Here is a 16873-nt window from a genome sequence, read left to right as displayed (position 1 = left end):
AGCTTGAAACTGTAAATGATACCGTACTCCCTTCACGGCGCCAGCCACTGTGTCACCTTGCTATGGCCAGCCCCGTCTGCGGCAGCTGGCTCCCTTCTTCCAGCAACAGAAAAGCAGAGGCTCAGATGAGCGAGACCAGCCCATAAACACAGCACTGAAGCTGGAATATGGCACTTCAACTCTGCTGGCTCAAAACATGGTGTCAGCTGAGCCCTGTGCAACTCCTGGGAAGGGACCTTTCAGCCGGGAGCCCTTGCTGCCCACAACCCACCTGCTCTGAGTGGACTTTTTAGTCCCCAGTTGAGGGAGAGTTGTGCACTGGTGGCAGGACAGGCAGGTTCGTTACTCCATTATAACTATGTGGCACCAGCCAGGAGGAGCCTGTGAGCCTCTGATTCTCCTGTCCTGGATGTAAGCAGTAGATGTTCAGATTGGCTTTTCTTTGCCTTTAATTCCGTACCAGGATAATGAATTTCACTTTCCTGCCATCTATCCAGATGGTGGACTTCTAGCAGTGCACATGCTTGGCAGAAAAACCTTTCTGCCTCCTCATTTCTCCTCCTGCATGGATGTGCTCCTCTGCATGGATGCCCCAGCTATGGGACTCGTCTGAAAGCTTCATCCAAACTGCTGACAGTCCCCAGGCATTGCTGGGTCTTCTCGTCAGTGTGGCCTGGGTCAGTCATCATGGTTACAGGCACCGCTCAGCCTCCCCTCCTCTCTGTGAAACGTGAACCGAGCACAACTCCTCTAGCCTTGGGCAGTCCTCTGCTCCTGCTTTTACGTACAGCCCTCTTCTTCACCCAGCCTAGCCACTTTCTGTCCCACCCAAGTGTCTGTCCTACTCTTCCCTCTGTACTGGAGCATCTTACCTTGGTCAAGTCAGGCTGCTCTTAAAAATCCCAGGTGCTCACACCTGCCTGCCCCACCTGAGCCTTAGCATCTCTCAGCCCTCTTGTCCGAGGACTGACTTCTGAGGAGCTACTAAAGCTCCCTCGCCTGGGCCAGCATCACCACCCGTCAGCTCCTCACCTTGTCAGACATGAGGGTGGAGATTGAGCGGCCAATTTCATGGTAGTCCATGTTGGCCTGGCTCGGTCCCAGCAGCACAAAGATGAATCTGACAGGAATCGGGACCTCCAAGACAGATTCCAGGAAGACGGCCTCATTTAGTCGGACAAAGGCCATAGTTGGCTGCTCCAGGAACTGCACACAACCTACCAGGAGGCAATGTTTTGAGCAGAGTTAATCACTGGGGTGGGTTGTACTGGGCTGCCTTTGACAGTGGAAACAGGGATTTTGGGGGTTTCCGTGGGCCCTCCTGTCCCATACTTGTCTCCAGAGCAGTGACACAGCGTTGAGCTTCATGCTGAGGACTGCTCCAAGTCCCCTGTTCACTGATCATTCCCAAGCAGTGCTATTTTCTTTAGCTGTCCCAGTTAGCTCATTCTTAATCCCTTACAGATGGGCTCTACTTACACTATGAGGGGCCAATTTTAAATCAGAAGGTTGTTTTCCACTAAGCCACTGCCTTATGGAAGGAAAGTTACTTTTATCAAACAAACCTCTAATCTCATCAAAGAATGAAATCAGGTTTGCTTGACATGACCTATTTCCCCTAAACCTCACGGCTTGGCAATAATTACATTCTTATCCTTTAGCTCTTTATTAATTGAATCCCGTATTAGCCTTGCCATTATTTTGGCTAGGAAGGATGTCAGGTTAAACAACCTATAGGTTGTCCTTTCCTTCTTGAGCACTGATGCTATGAGCTTTCTTCTGTTTTTCTTGTGTGTTCCCTGCATTCCTAGACTTTTTTTTTTCAGATGAAAATGAGCCAGTTCTCTAAAGATCCATAGGTGCAAACTGCACAGTTTGTTTTACAATGTCCGCATCTCATCAATGTTTGGCAGCCTCCTCAATTCCTAACAGATTGGGAAGTACTCCTGCATCCTCCGGCACACCAGCCGCTTCCTTCCCATACCGAACACAAATGCTTATTGAATACTTGTATTTCTCTGGGATTAGTACTGATCTTTCTGCCATCTGCATCCAGCAAAGAGCTGCATTCTGTGTTAGGCTGGCAAATCTGGGCCATCCCAGAGGACAAACAAATTCCAAGATACAGCCTTACCTCAGCAATGGCCAGTGTTTAGTTGTCTGAGTATTCAAAATGTGTTTATGAAGCTGATTTGGCCTCATCATGGTAAAGCATCAGCTTGGTTGAGCTGCCAAGCCTCTTTGCCCAAGCTTTTCACCTACTGGATAGGCAATGACATTTACTTTGCTTGTAGTGTAGCTACATTTGATGAGATGTTAATGCCAGCCAAGTGCTGAGAGGACTACTCTGGTGGTCAGAAGGCACCAAGCCCACTGATGCTCAAGCCTGCCTGCCCACAGCCCTCTTGTACAGAGAAATATCTCCTGGCAGCGCCACGGCTGATACCCAAGACCTTGCCACCAGCCAGGCCCTGCTCCCATAAACTCAGAGCTCCTTGCCACACACAGCTGGCAACCAACACTGGCCAGGGCAGGGCCCAGTGGCTGGCGAGGTGTTAAGAGGCTAGACAGAGGACAGCGAAGGTCAGAGGACAGCATGAAGCCCGACACCAGTCAGTGCCTGGCTATCAGTCCCTTGGGCACCACTTACTCACTTCTGAGCTGCAAAATGGGATGTTCTGGTGAGCCTGTTGGGACTTTCTCCTCTAAGCTGGGTCCCAGCTCCCAGCAGCAGTGTCTGTTAACCACTTCACATTCAGTACTTCTTAAATTAAGAAAATAACTACCCTGGCATCCCTTATATTTACTATAGACAGAGAAAATGTGTGCCGTCACCAAAGGAGAGAGTGTACAAGGCTCCCTCCCCAGTTGAACTTTGGGAACATGTACAAGATGTCCAAATGTCCCTCAGGAGGGAGGGCACAGACAGCGGGGTTGGACCAGGATCTGAACTGGTCTCGTTTGGCCCTGGGGGTCTCTACATGCCACCTCTTACCCACGAGGACCACTGTGGCTTCTGCATCTTCAGGGATCTTCTCCATCAGCTTTAGGTATTTACGGTGGCCCTCAGAGTTATGGAGATGCAGGTTTTTCTGCCGAGGAAGAATACAAACAAGTAAGGACAGAGTCCCCATGCCTTGGGCTCCCTACACGGCCTTGCAGCGCACTGGCATATGTCATGGTTTCAGCTGGGATAGAGTTAATTTTCTTTCTAGTAGCTGCTGTGTTTGGATTTAGTATGAGAAGAATGTTGATAACACATACTGATTTAGTTGTTGCTAAGTAATGTTTGTATTAGTCAAAGACTTTTTCAGCTTCCCACAGAAGCTGAGAGGGAGCACAGAGAGGACAAGCTGGCCAAAGGAATATTCCATACCATACATGTCATGCCCAGTATATAAGTGGGGGTTGGCTGGGGGGGGGCAGAGATCTGCGATCACTGCTCAGGATGGGCTGGGCAACTGATCATTGGGTGATGAGAGTGACTTGTGTTGTACCACTTTATTTTGTATATTCTTTTTCCATTCTTATTGTTATTTTCCTCTTCCATTACTGTTCTATTAAATTATCTTTATCTCATCCCATAAGATTTTTTTCCTTTCTCCTGCTTTTATCCCTTTTCTCCCTACCCTACTGGGGTGGGGGGAGTGAGCAAGCGGCTGAGTGGTCCGAGTTGCTGGCTGGGGTTAAACCATGACGGCACATCCACAGCTGGGCTTTCCTCGGCTGCATGCCTGACACCCTCCTTCACAGGCAAGGCACCCGCACAGCAAACGGTCACCCTGCAAGCGCCAGGGCTGTTGCTGCCATTGCGTGCTCACGCAGACATCTGCATACAGCACGAGGCTAAAACTAGGTCCCAAAATCATAATGCAGCGACCTGATTTCCAGTGCTCCCAGTGATCCAGGGGAGCTCAGCCTTTGCAAGTACAAGGCCTCCCCATGAAGGGGCCCAGAGGTGGGCGCCAAGGGCTGCTGCTGGCCAACAGTTGTCCCCAGGGTATGGAAAAAGAAGCAGTAACCCCCTCCTGTCACCCTCACCTCCTTGCACTCAGTCTCATTGGCCTTGGGGTCAGCCATCTCAATACGCTCTTCCCCCATGAGGGGCACGCAGGTGTCGGTGGTGTGGTTGTGGTGGTGGTTCCCCACGATGGAGTTCATGCTGGAGCTGGAGTGGTTCCTTGGGAAGAAGCCCTCTTTCTCATCGTTGGGGTGGCTGAGGGGGAGAGTGGTGGCCATGAGAGGAACCGTCTCCCTTCCTGCCTGGGGCTCGCAGACAACCCCCGAGCCTTGGCAGCCCTCAGTCACATGCCACCCACCTGTGCTTCAGCAGCAGGGCACGCAGCACGTTGGCTCGGTCTTCTGCTCTGATCTGGTCAGAGATGATCATGGTCTCCACCATCAGGTGAGCGATGCCGGGCAGCGTGGTCTGCTCCAGGTCAAGGAGGACAGCACCTGACAGCAGGAGGGGAAGAGCCCTGCTCCTAGTGTGCAGCGCTCCCCGCTGCATGCACGCTCTGGGGACACAGAGCCATCCCACCAGGAGCAAGGCTTTGGTTGGGGTACAGATTCTATCAGTTGAAAAATGCACCAAGTCCATGTCTCATGTCCTCTGCATAAACCCTTGTCCCAGCAGAACCCAAAAGCTCCAAGATGCACTAGTAGCTTTGGTATCTTCCTCTCATCTTGGTCTCGAACCCTGACCGAACTTGCCCTTTCACACCAAAGTTGGGTCAAAGACCTGCTGTCCCAGGCACAGCTGGGTGTCGCAGCTGCCACATGCCTGAGAGCAGCAAAGCAGAGCAAGGAACCAACACAGGTGTCCTCGGGCTAATGCAAACCCTGGCAAATGGGCTGCAGGACAGTCTGTCTCTACAGATCCTACATGGAGCCTGGACACAAACACTGTTTGAATGTCTCCAGTGAGGGGCCAAGCAGCAACAGAAGCTGTTCAGCAAAACCTGTCCCAGAGCGAGACGCAAACCCTGGCCCACAGTTTCTGACTCACCGTGGGCAATCGTCTTCCTGAGCTCCAACAGGCTGCGGAAGGACAGTGAAGCCACGTGGGGTTTCCCCCACCTTGCTGTGTCCTCCTCCACATCCTCCTCAAACTTGATCCAGCGGGCCGTCTCCCTCCAGTGCATCTCCTGGTTCTTATCCACCACCAGCTCATTCAGCTCCACAAACACCTAGTGTGAATTACAGCGAGGACATTAGACTTCCCCTGATGCATACAGCTCTATCAACAATACATGGAAAGCCTTGTGTTTGTTCTTAAGGTACCACTTGATCTAGAGCACTGCCTGAGCAAACCCGTCTTAGTTAACCACAGGTTTGGTGAACAGAAGCAGCCAGGAGAAATATCACTGGCAGCACGGCAGGAGCTTCCATCAGCACATGGAGTACCAGAAAGCTCCAGGTCAGATGGCGTGGGCAGAGGAAAGAGAATGATGCAATGCTGCACAGCTCTACCAAACTGTCACAATTTTGTCCTCTGCCTGCTTTGTGGTTTCCCCCATTTCCCACGCTTACCAGAGATGGTGATGTGACCGTGCTGCCAACTTCCACAACAGCACTACCATTTTTGTGACTTTTTACCATCTTTCCTAAGGTTGAAACTTCGTGATTTCAGAGAAATCTCTGCTTTTATAAAAAAAAAAATATGTATTTTCAGCCCCATGATAATGGATAAGAGCTTGAAACGTCACCTCTAAGGTCATGTAAAGAGTTAATTCTACTGAAACCACATTTATCACTTTATAAAGTGCCTGTTTCTAGTCCTGATTTATGGCTTCTGAACAAGTGTAGGAAGACAGCACATGGATACCTCATGGGGCTTTCTATCCAACTTCTTCTTCTTCTTCTTTTTCTTGACAGATGGAGTTGACGCTAATTTTTTGCTTGTCCTGGTGATCTGACTACGAGATGGTTTTTTCATCAGATGCCTCCTCACACCAGGATTATCTTCAAAACGGTGGCCTGAAAACATGGGAAAGGAAGAAAGACCACCAGTTTGTCTTGTGGAAACACACTGTCTGGCAGAGAAACACATCCAAGGCCACCCTTCGCTCATTAGCTTACGCTAGCAAAGCCCTGGCAGCTGGAGCACACTCACCACCATCCTCCAGACCTCTGAAGAACCTTCCTGCCTCATCTGCCCACTTTCAGCTCTTCCAGACACCTGTGAGCTGATTCCTTCAAGAAGGCAGCTTCCTCCCAGGCTATGCGTACACATGAGCATCATTGCAAAACCTTTTATCCATGGTACCCAAATAAGCGGTGCCTGAACCCCCCCTATACTCCCTCAACGAAAAGCAACCTGAAACCTTGGCGGCCCAGCTCTGCACCCAGACAGCACAGGCAAGCATCTGGCTGGGGCTCATTCCTCCCACTGGAGGAAGGCCTGGTGCTCAGCAAGCGTAAAGGGCAGTGAAGGGGAAGGATATTTAGCTGCTGGTCTGGGAGAGACATGGAAATATCAATGACTGTTTTATTTAATTGTGTGATGAAACTGTAGGATAACAGCGCAGACCGGGGCTGGCATGGAGGCTGGGCAGTTAAGTCCAGGTATTGCTGTTTCGGGATGATCTGCAGTGTCGCTGTAATGCCCTATGAAAGGTCTGCGTTACAGAGTTCGGCTGGCCAAATCAAAGCCTCCTGAAGCCTCCAGAGAGGCTGCTGAGGCTGCATTACAGAGCCACCACCAAGCTAACAGTGTTGTTGGCTAGCCAGCACCCACCAAAACCTGGCCACAACCGTGCCAGCCCCTTTTGCAATGCCAGAGAAACAACACCTGGGCAACTGCCTGCCACGGAGAGTAGTTTCCCTGGACACCACCCAAAGACAGCAAGTGTAGCTTCCTCAGCACAGACAGCCCGTGAGGCTGGGGAAAGCCTCAGCCTGGCTCCAGGATGGGCAGGCTCCCCCAGGTAGATCACGGAGTCAGGGGTTTTGCTCAGCTTTGGTCCATCAAGGCTTGCTGGCTCTACTGGTAAGGCAAAGCCAAGATCTTCTCCCTGGAGGACCAGGGGCAGCTCTCTGTTAGCTGGGATGAATGTTCAGGCTTCATGTACCTTTCTGCACTTGGTTTCAAGACCTGCAGCTCTCAGGGCATGAGAGATAGCAAAAAGCACTGGGCTTGAAGGCCAGGTGGTCTCTTTGATGTTGCAGGAAAATATCCGTGCATCTCTGGCATGGAAAGACCCAGCCCAGCATCAGGCCAGGCATACCATGGCCTTGCTCCTTGGAAATCTGGGTCGCTAGATTAAATATAAAATGAATCAATAATGAGCCTCAGGGCATTTTCCCCCATTGGCTGCCCTGCTGATGCACGTCCCGCGGACGGCTGGACTCCTCCCTGCTCCATTTACTGCACTGCAATGTCGATAGGAGCCAAAAACTGCCCACCGCTACGAATGTTTCTGGGAGCTGTGCACGTGTGGGGCTTCCTCAGACTTTTGCATGGATTTCTCAATTCCTGCATGGTCAGCAGCCACTTCGTTGCACTTGGTGTGGATTCGTTCATAAACAAACAGGTCACCAGCCAGATGATCTTGGTATCTGGCACGTTTGTTCCAATCCTTGTAGCTTCTGATTCCCCCATGCGCCCTGGGGCTCATTCTCATCGTGTCCCTAGAAGAACACGGCCAGAGGACACTCTGCCCAGCAAGACAGAGTGCTCACCCAGAGCACAGCAAACCTCCCCCATGGCGATGCCAACCCGCCATGCAGCGCTCTTCAGCAACAGCCCTAGAAAGCACACACAGGCGTTCAGCCTCAGACACCAAACGGCTGGAGGACAGATAAAATGACAGGAGCCAAGTTTCCTGCCAGCATCTCCAGTGACTCCCACACTTGCTGACTGGGACAAGAGCTGGAGTGCTGCAGGCTCAGAGCAAGCTGGTGAAGGCACACCTCCGGAGCCTTACAGAAGGAGGGAGTGATCCACTTGCTGCCCTCCCTTGGCAGTGCTTGTGGCCACTGAGATGCTGGTTGGGAAGGCAACTCATAGGAGCACGGTAGACACGTGGGCTTAATTTTGGAAGAAGCCACTGGCTTTGGGAGTCCCATGCAGAGCCCAGCTCAGGTGCTCCAGACTGCTCTACAGAGAGCTTTTCTGTGTCCCATCAGGTTGGTGCTTCCCCCAAATGAAAGTCAGGCTCAAGTGAGCACCTGAAGTCCAGGGTCCTTACTCAGGACAGGATCCTGGACTGAGACCAAAGGCTGAAGTGCCCGGGGCATAGCTCTGCCCTCCTTGCTTGAAGCCAAACTCCCCAGGGTGAGATGAAGCAGCCAAGGACAGCTCTTGCTGTACCTCCTCTCCAGCGCTCCCCAGGAGCAGAGCATGGCACGGCAACAATGTCTGAGGAAAGAACGTGACTCCCGTGGTGGCTCCACTACAACAAACTGGTATGGCACCCTCCCACACAGCATCTCCTACAGTCTCCTTCAGAAGATCTTCTTGCTACATGGGCCTCTGTCAGTCACATTTCTTGGGATGACCAAGTTCCTTTTCTGCCAGCTTAAATCTGAAGGCAACAAATACGACTTTGCACTGGTAAAAATCTTCCCCCAGAGTGCCTGTGCGAGTCAGTCCAACTCAAAGGGTGACTGGCTTCAATCTGTGTGTTAGCTCCTGCATCCCTCCTTTCACTACCCTCTATCCACAAGCAGGAAGCCCAGAAAGAGGCATCAAGGTGGTTGTACCAGTACTAGAGAGCAACTTGCTAGCCCAGCACCACAGGGATGGTGCACACTTCCCGTGCACCCCAGTGGTTAAGTTATAGCAAGGAAAAAGGGATTGAAACACCCTCTCTTGGAATATTCCAAATTGGACTAAACAAAATGCTAATCAACAAACAGTAAGTCACAACCCTATGCTGGCTTCTGGAAAAAGCTCCTGCCCTGCCCTGCGCAGAGCCCACGTCTCTCCTGGCTGCTGCCGATTTCAATGTGATAGGGATGGCTGGACCCCAGCTCATCCCTGCTGCCATCCAGGTGTCCCTGGATTCCTTTAATTCCTCCTGGATCTCAGGTGGTGCGGGAAGAGGTACTGCCATGGAGTAAGTAGCTGAGCAAACGGCACTGGCTGGACACTAGCTGGCTCTGCACAGAACTGACTCTGGTGCCTCTGCCATCTCTGTCTCCACCATATCCCTCTGCAGGATTAATCCACAGTGTGGGTTCATTGTGCAGAAATAATTAAGCGTTGACTGTGCAGCACATCCTATTTCAAGCACCTGCAGTATTAGCTGTAGCAATCAATGAACGTGTTAACTGCTAGCAAGCCAAATTTCCCCGCTTTATAAGTGACGCATATCACACCTTGCAGAAGCAATCTGCCCCTTCTACCTTCCCAAGAATAGCCACCCTTTCCCGGGTGAACCTGGGGCAACTTCTCACACTTTTAATGTACAGCTTGCTCAGCTCAGGACAGCTGATGGAGCCAATTTGCTCCAGGTTTCTATTTTGAACTTCGCTGTCTATCAATTTACAGTAACAAGTAGAGATGCAGACAGAAGCAAATCCCCACTTGCTGGTCCCTGCAGAAGAACACAGGCAGACATTTCTTCCCCAAAGGCTTGTAAAGATGGGCCAGCTGAGACAGAGATCATGATGCTGGGACTGGGAGCCAGGGGAAGTTAAGTGTTGAGATCCCACAGAGAGGCTGTGGCAGAGCCAGAACCTGAAGCAAGGCATCCTGAGTCCCTGTTGCAAACGCTTTGCTTCCCCATCCCTGTGTGCAAAGTCGGTAAATGGGCTAGTTCTGGGACCACATCACTCTCCTAAAATCCCTTGAAAAATTAACACACGACCTGGATGAGGACATTTGGGCATCTGCCACGGAGGTATGGCTACGAACAGTGTCACTCCCAAGGTGACACACAAAGCCGCCTTTATCTGTGAGTTACCACCATCTGCCGAGGAAGGACCGCCTGCGCGAGGTGAGAGCATGGCTTTGGTTTCTGCGCAGTCCCTGGGAGGGCTCAGACATCCAGCTCTCCGCAAGGGGTGTGTGGGTACGGAAACAGATGTGGAGAACAGAAAGACACTCTTCGCTCTCACAATTCCTATTCTTTCCTTCCCTGCTTTTCCCACTCTTGCTTCCTTCCTCTTTTCCCCATTCCAGGCACCCCAGACAGTCTACCATCAGTTAGTTTCACAGCCACGCTCAAGCCTGCAGACATAGGACTAGGTTATTTTTTTCCTTGGGGCATTAGGCTACGGTGCAGAGCCAAGAACCTGATACCCACCGCTGCTGTCGGATCCACAGCTCAGCTCGAATTCCAGCAAACAGAGAGCAGCGGCACACTGTCACCTTGTGCCACAGATGGAAGGGAAAATGTCTCTGTCCTTATACACACCTTGGAGAGCTGCTTTTTCTCTGGCCACAGCATGGGCCCCATCCTGATAAGCACAAACAGCAAGATGCAGCTGCCTCCGGAGCCGCTCGAGCGAGACACACACAGGGAAGCACCTCAGCACTACAACACAGATCTGTGCAAGGACCTTGGACAGACATACAGACAGCAGGCAGCTCCTCCAGTGTCTCCAGTTACCTCCTCTAACCCAGGAGACCACTCTGACACAGAGGGGGTACAGACAGCAAATACAGGGTGGGGGATACGCACTTTAGCTGGGGGCTCTGATCTACAGCTGCAACCGTGGGGTCACTGCTCCGGTACTTACAGGTGGGCTCCCCGCCTGGGTAGCCCAGATGGTTTCTGATGGCCTCCCATAAATCATAGTCTTCAAAATTGAAGGCAAATTCATCAAAGTCTTCATAGCCGAGCGAGTTGCGAATGCAGGTGCTTATCGCTATCTCCGGGCTGCTGCCCCCTTCCGATTCCTTCGCTGCCTCTTCTCTCTCTCGAAGGGTTGTCATTTTGTCCTTGCGAAGTTCAGGGGTCAGGTGCCATGAGCCACTCACCTTCAGAGGAGGGGCCGGGGTAGCCAGGCTGACGGGTAGAAATCAAGCTGCCCCTGGGGGGGCTTCACTGCAGCCCCGGGGCCAGCCCTGGTGCCTCGCTCCCCTCCTCACGGGGCATGAAGATGCCGGCTGCTGCAGCCCCTGGGGACTGATGAGGTCCCAGGAAGGCTGGCTCCACCGGGGGATGCTTCCGTGGGGGGCTGCCCCACCAACTCCTCAGGAGCAGGATCCTTGCTCTGCCGTAGGGTCTCGTGCCGGCTGCCCAGGGACACGGTGCCTGTGGCCCGGGGACGGCCAGGCTGTGCGTGCAGCACCGCTTCTCTCCCTCGCTCCCCTCTGGTGTCTCCCTCCCTCTCCAGCCTGCAGAGCAACCTATTGAATTCTCCATGTCCTCAGGCCCGGAGCGTGCATTTCCATGACGTCTCTTCTGTCTGCCCTCGCACCGCGCACAGGGGCAGTCCCCCTCTGAGGCGCTCCAGAGGGGGCAGCTGCCTCCCCCTCCACCAGGAGAGCGGAGGAGAGGGGAGGCTCCTCACCTCAGGTTTTCTGCGATGCCAGAGCTGGCGTGTCGCACAGACGGCTGATCGCCGGGAAAGTGTGTCAGGAGAGGAGAGAGCTGGGTCTCAGGGAAACACAGGGAGCCCTGAAGTGGAGGGGGTAGTGGGGTGGGTGGAGGACCAAGCAGCCATGGGGTGGATGTAAGTAGAGGTGCTGGAAACATGGGGACCGGTGCTGTGGACATTGCAAAGCTGACAGAGAGGAGCCAGGGCTGGAAAAGCAGGGGCTGGGGGACAGGGGGGTGAAGACCAGGTCCTGCGGCACACTAAAGACCATGCCTGGAGCTGCTAGGGAAGAGAGCAAAGCAGGGAGAAGCGAGGGACACATGCACTAGTAGCATAGGTAGTGTAGCAAAGCCTCACTTTTCATGCCATCCAAGTCAGCAGACGCCAGCATCTGGGCCTCAGCCTCATCCGTGGGGACGCGCTGGTATGCTGCACTCTCCAGCGTGGTCATGCTGCCGATGCACATCCTCTCCTTCAAGTCATAGGTAACCCGCTGTCCACTCGCCACCTGGCCCCAGGGCTTGCGCTTCTCCCACCCGCGAGACAGACGTTCCCGAGGCCCAGGGAGGCTGTAGGAACCAAAGAGACTGATGGTTGCAAATGGGGTGAGTGAGGATGGGCACTAGTCCCTCTCAGGGTTGAGGTCCCTCAGCCCAGCCCTGACCAACAAGTCCCTGAGAAGGAGCAGAGCCAGCAGTCACCTGGCCCAACACCTAAGGATTGCCCCTTCCCACCACAGAACGGGATCAGCTTGTGGTCCGTGTTGGGGACCCACCTCTGAGTCAATGGCCTCACGGTCCCCTAACTCAGCCAAACCTCCAGGGGCTTCCCAGCCTGCAGGTCAGCACGACAGCACAAGTTAACTGGGAGGAGGAGTACTCCACGTGTGCAGCCCAGTGCCTCCAAACCCGCACCATAGGGATTCCACAGACCCGAGGAGGTCACAAGAGTCCCGGGGAGTGACCGTCCCACCAGGAAGCAGCTGTGCTGCTCACAGCCATTGTCCCTCTGGGACCCATGGCCCCTCTGGCTCAGCAGGTGACTTCAGGCTGGGCACAGCTGCTGCCCCCGGGGACAGGGTCTGTGCAGAGACCCCGAGCCAAGCACAGTGGCAGGCAGCTCGGCACACATTTGCCTACCTGCGAAGGGAGGGAGGGCCCTTCTCCTGCAACAGGTCGGTGAAGCGTGGCACGGGGGACAGGATGCCACACTCCTCCTCCACGTGGAACTGTGCGGGGGCCAGAGCGTTGCCAGACTCCTCCTCATCGCTGCCGATGGTGAACTGCAGAGACGACAGTCCTGACAGCAAGAGCCAGGCAGCCTTCGCCCCAGTCCCTGACATGCAGACCCTCCCCACTTCCCCACAGCCTAGAAAGGGACACACCGACTTTCCTCATGTGCCCCATACCCTGGGACTGCCCATACTAAGCCCCCCCATATCCTATACACCCTAAGAACAGCCCCTCTGATCTTCCCTCATGGGTCTTACACCCCCAAAATGATCATGCACACTCTCCTCAGCACCCACCTCAAGCAATGGCTTACATATCACTGTCCTCCAGTGCCCACCTCTGCTAGTGAGGGACAAAACCACTCTTCACACAATACTGCACAGACACAACCTTTTCCCCCTGAGCAGCACACTCCCATGACCATACAGCCTGGCACCCTCCCAGCATCAACCCTCCCTCCACCTTCCCCCAGCCTCCAAGCCCCGTCCAGGTAGGGATGTCCTAGCCTTGCCTTTGGTTTGCTTGAGGGCTCCAGCTTAGGGGACGTGTCCTTCCCACGAGCTTCGCCCTCAGACTCTGCAGAGATCTCTTTCACCTGGGCCTCCTCTGCCTCAGACTCTCCTTCTTCCTCTTCTTCTTCTTCCTCTTCTTCCTCCTCTTCTCCCCCCTCCTCGTCCTCTTCCTGGATGGTGGGAGTCACCTCCGAAGGGGGTAACGAGGTTTTCTTCTTTTTCCTCCTCCTTTTTTTCCTCCTGCTGGCACGGGGAGGCCTCTTTTGGAACTTGAGGGCAGAAGGGAGGTGAGTGGAAAGGGGATGATGGATGTGGTGCGAGGTTTGGCGGTGGACTGAGAGAGAAAAAGAGAGTCAGGGGCAGGAAGAGGCTGGGAGGAACCTGCCAGGCGCCCCTCCAGGAAACAGCATGGTTTGGAGATCAAGGGCCAGGAAGGGCAAGGAGAGCCACCAGCCCGCAGGGACGTAGCAAAGCTCTTTCAGTGATGCGGCAATCTGGGGTGGCTGGGGAGGCAGCCCCAATGCAGTGCCAAACCACCCAAGGCAGCTTCACTGCCCTGGGGAAGGCAGGACTCCTCTCCCAGCATCACTGAAAGCCATTCACATGGCTACACAGAGCTGCGGTTGCCTGCCAGAGGCACCATCCCCTTCCTAAACGTGGGGAAACGTTTCTCACATTCTCAAACAAGCGTGATTTGGGCCCTTTACAAACTTTTTCTTTCCTGCCTAGTGGTTTTTGAGTTAAATAGATGCGCCTTATTTATCCCCCAGGCTTTGACAGAAAGTCCCTCCTGCATGCCCGCAGGAACCACAGACCAAGCCTTTTAGTGCAGATGCAACCTGCGTCCACATCCCAGGTGCTGTGGGGGCTTATGCCTACCAGCCTCTGAAATGCAAGTTCAATTAGGAGGCTGTCTTTTAAAAACCAGGGTAAGAAACAGGGCAGAACGACTTATCTTTAAACTAATCTACAAAGAGAAATTCATACAGGCTTGACCTGGGTGTCGTGGGAATTACAGAGTGAGAAGAAATTAATGGCATTTCTGAGCCTTCACTCAAAAACAATGATAAGGCACCATGCAGGGAACAGGGTAAGCTCAGCATCTCCCTGCAAGAGAGAGGAAAGCCATTCCTGCGAGGTCGATCTGCAGGCACAAAGCCTCCCATAGACAGTCTGCAGGATGCACAGATCCTGGGGCTGCACCCGGAACAGCTGAAATGACGGGGGCACCAGCCACTTCGCAAGGGGTTTTTGCTCAGCAGCTCTTCCTGAGGAATTGTTTCCAGTCTGTTTTGATTTGGTTCCTTCCCAGCTTTCCTGTGACATGGCAGCAAAATCTGTTTATAGTGAAAACTACCTTCAAAGGACATTTTCAATGGAAGCTGTAACCTTCTCCCTGGGAGAGCCAGGCAGGTTCATTGTTCTGCTGTCATGTTTCCTTTCCTTTGGTTCCTCAAGTCTTTTCTCCCTTGTTTCCCCCCTTGGGAACAGCAGGGATATTTCACACACCCTCCTGGTTCAGCAGGAGAGGCTTGTGGCAAGATTAGAGGAGATTAGGAATGGTCAGACATCTGCAAATTGGAAAGAGTTTGGGCTCGATTTATAAGCACTTTTTCCTCCAAAGTGTTCTCTAGTTCTTTGACTTAACTAGATGTACCCTGTTTCACTCATGGGTTTTGGCAGAAAGACCCTCCTGCCCCGCTGCTGCACTCCCGCAGCACTGCTCTGCGTGCCACCGATAGGTCAGGAATGAATTTCTCACGTAAGAAGAAGCAAGGAAGGCCCCAACTGTACATTTGTTGCTCCTTCTACAGCACAAAGCTGCTGGTGAGGACACGGCCCATCTTTCCCTTCTGGCTTGTTCACATCAGCCCAGGACAGAAACGTTTACGTTTTGGATCAGAAGGATCCTTGGGCTGCAGGGAAGGGTAAGTGGCTCGTCTGGCGCAGAAAAGGGTAGCACTGCTCTTCACCCCTGCACTCAGCACTCCTTGTGTCAACTGATCATGTCTCCACAGATGTGGCCGTGGGAAAAACATACCTCTCCCAGACACAAAAGGCTTCGTGCCTCCCTCTTCTTGCTCCCTGTCCCCCTGCAACTCCTGCATGCCCAGCCCTGCCCTCCTTCCCTGCTCCTTTCCTTGCACTGCCTGCCGGAATGGAAAGTTATTGCCAAACCAGTGTCCTAGATGTCTGATTACATTTCTCAGTGAATTTGATACAAGAGACATGAAAAAGTAATTTGGATAGGGAGCCCAGAAGGAAGAGCCTACATATTAGGAATTCCTGGCTTTGAATAGGGCAGGAAACATTTCTAAACCCAGAGAGCATTCACCTCCATGGGCTCGTATATTGTCTTTCAAAGTCTAATGACCTAACCAGACCTTCCAGCTTTATGAATATGAACTGCATAAAACTTATAACCAGGGTTGACGTAGCCCTAGATAACAGGGACACACCAGGAGCTCAGAGGAAAACAAGCTTGATTCTAACAAAGAAAAAAAGGACTCTCCTATAAAGAAAAAAAAAAAACCCAAACAGTACAAATCTCTAGTCAAATTTTCAAAGAAGCTTCTGCCATGCATGCTCAAGCAGATCGTCCGTGTCCTCCCAGCCAACCCGCGCACCTGTGCGCACAGGCAGAGCTTCTGAGCAGGGAAGTCCTACCAGCACAGAACAGGTATTCAACCCACAGCAAAGCTATTAGCACCTTGCAGCCATGTGCGCGAGTGACTGTGTGCTCAGGTGGAAAGTGTTGTTTGAATGGAGCCTCCGTAGAGAAATGACACAAGCAGAAAGTAGCAGCTGGGGTGCACTACAGTAAGAGACTTTTACCAGCAAACTTTTACAACAGCCATTGGAAATGAATGGCCAAGCAGAAAACAGCCTGGTGATGTACTTGGAACATAATGTTCCCGACGTTGTATCCCATCAAATCTAAGCTGGAAAATAATCAGTATCCGACTGTGGAGAGCCAGAGAGTGGGAAACTCTCCCAATCATTGCTACTTGTCCGCCACACAATGAAGCTGCTGGCTGGGGGCCTCTTCTTCCTGCCCTTCACTGCTGTTGTTACAAGCCAACGCGACCCACCTATACCAGGCAATTGCTTATGGCCAATCTTTTGGGCACACTCCCATTTTACAGCCAAAGTGGGTTTGCGCAGACTGTTTGCCTCCATCATGGAAAGGCAGTCAGAGGAATAAATAGGCTGATCAGAGGAGTTCAGGTGAGATAGCTACAGCATTTTAAATTCACACCCCATTTTTATTTTGCAGTCCTTTCTTTGAGCAGATAAGCCTGATGGTTTCATGGTTGCTATTTAGAAATACATAGGCATGTCTGACTGGAGCCATCTGCTTTCAGACTGGGGAGGACAGCCTGGCTTCTGGCCATATTTGGATGTTTCTTTGCAGCCATATGGGAGAAAAATAGTTTCAAACTGGAAATTTCAACGTGAGGGAAGTGGCTGCAGAGGTCCCCAACACTGGGCGAGGAGGTGAGCAAACACCCCAGCCTGGGCCGTAGCTACGCCACTGGAGATGGGGAAAAGAGGGAACAGACTAAGAAGAGGCCATGGGCACTGGTGCTAAACTGGGTGTACGTAGCACTTTGGGAATGCTCTGAAGGGAGGGAG

The 16873-nt window shown here is 52.6% G+C and overlaps 1 protein-coding gene across 3 annotated transcripts in view; it reads right to left on the bottom strand.

Annotated features, from left to right (window-relative positions):
• Positions 1–16873, bottom strand: part of SLC4A3 (solute carrier family 4 member 3) — a 35465-nt gene that overhangs the window by 11456 nt on the left and 7136 nt on the right. For 2 of the 3 annotated variants that reach the window (XM_063342386.1, XM_063342387.1), the window contains exons 4-12: positions 13237–13571; positions 12633–12775; positions 11851–12062; positions 5828–5979; positions 5009–5189; positions 4320–4455; positions 4042–4216; positions 2996–3092; positions 1033–1217 (exon numbers count right to left, since the gene is read on the bottom strand). In XM_063342386.1, coding sequence (XP_063198456.1) covers positions 1033–1217; positions 2996–3092; positions 4042–4216; positions 4320–4455; positions 5009–5189; positions 5828–5979; positions 11851–12062; positions 12633–12775; positions 13237–13571 — 1616 coding nt within the window. Of the gene's footprint in view, positions 1–1032; positions 1218–2995; positions 3093–4041; positions 4217–4319; positions 4456–5008; positions 5190–5827; positions 5980–10689; positions 11782–11850; positions 12063–12632; positions 12776–13236; positions 13572–16873 lie in introns of those variants that run through there. The other variant, XM_063342389.1, reaches the window with a different exon arrangement.

This window comes from Chroicocephalus ridibundus, chromosome 7, assembly GCF_963924245.1.
Source record: "Chroicocephalus ridibundus chromosome 7, bChrRid1.1, whole genome shotgun sequence".
Lineage (NCBI taxonomy): Eukaryota > Metazoa > Chordata > Aves > Charadriiformes > Laridae > Chroicocephalus > Chroicocephalus ridibundus.
This window is presented reverse-complemented; position numbering and strand designations above follow the sequence as displayed.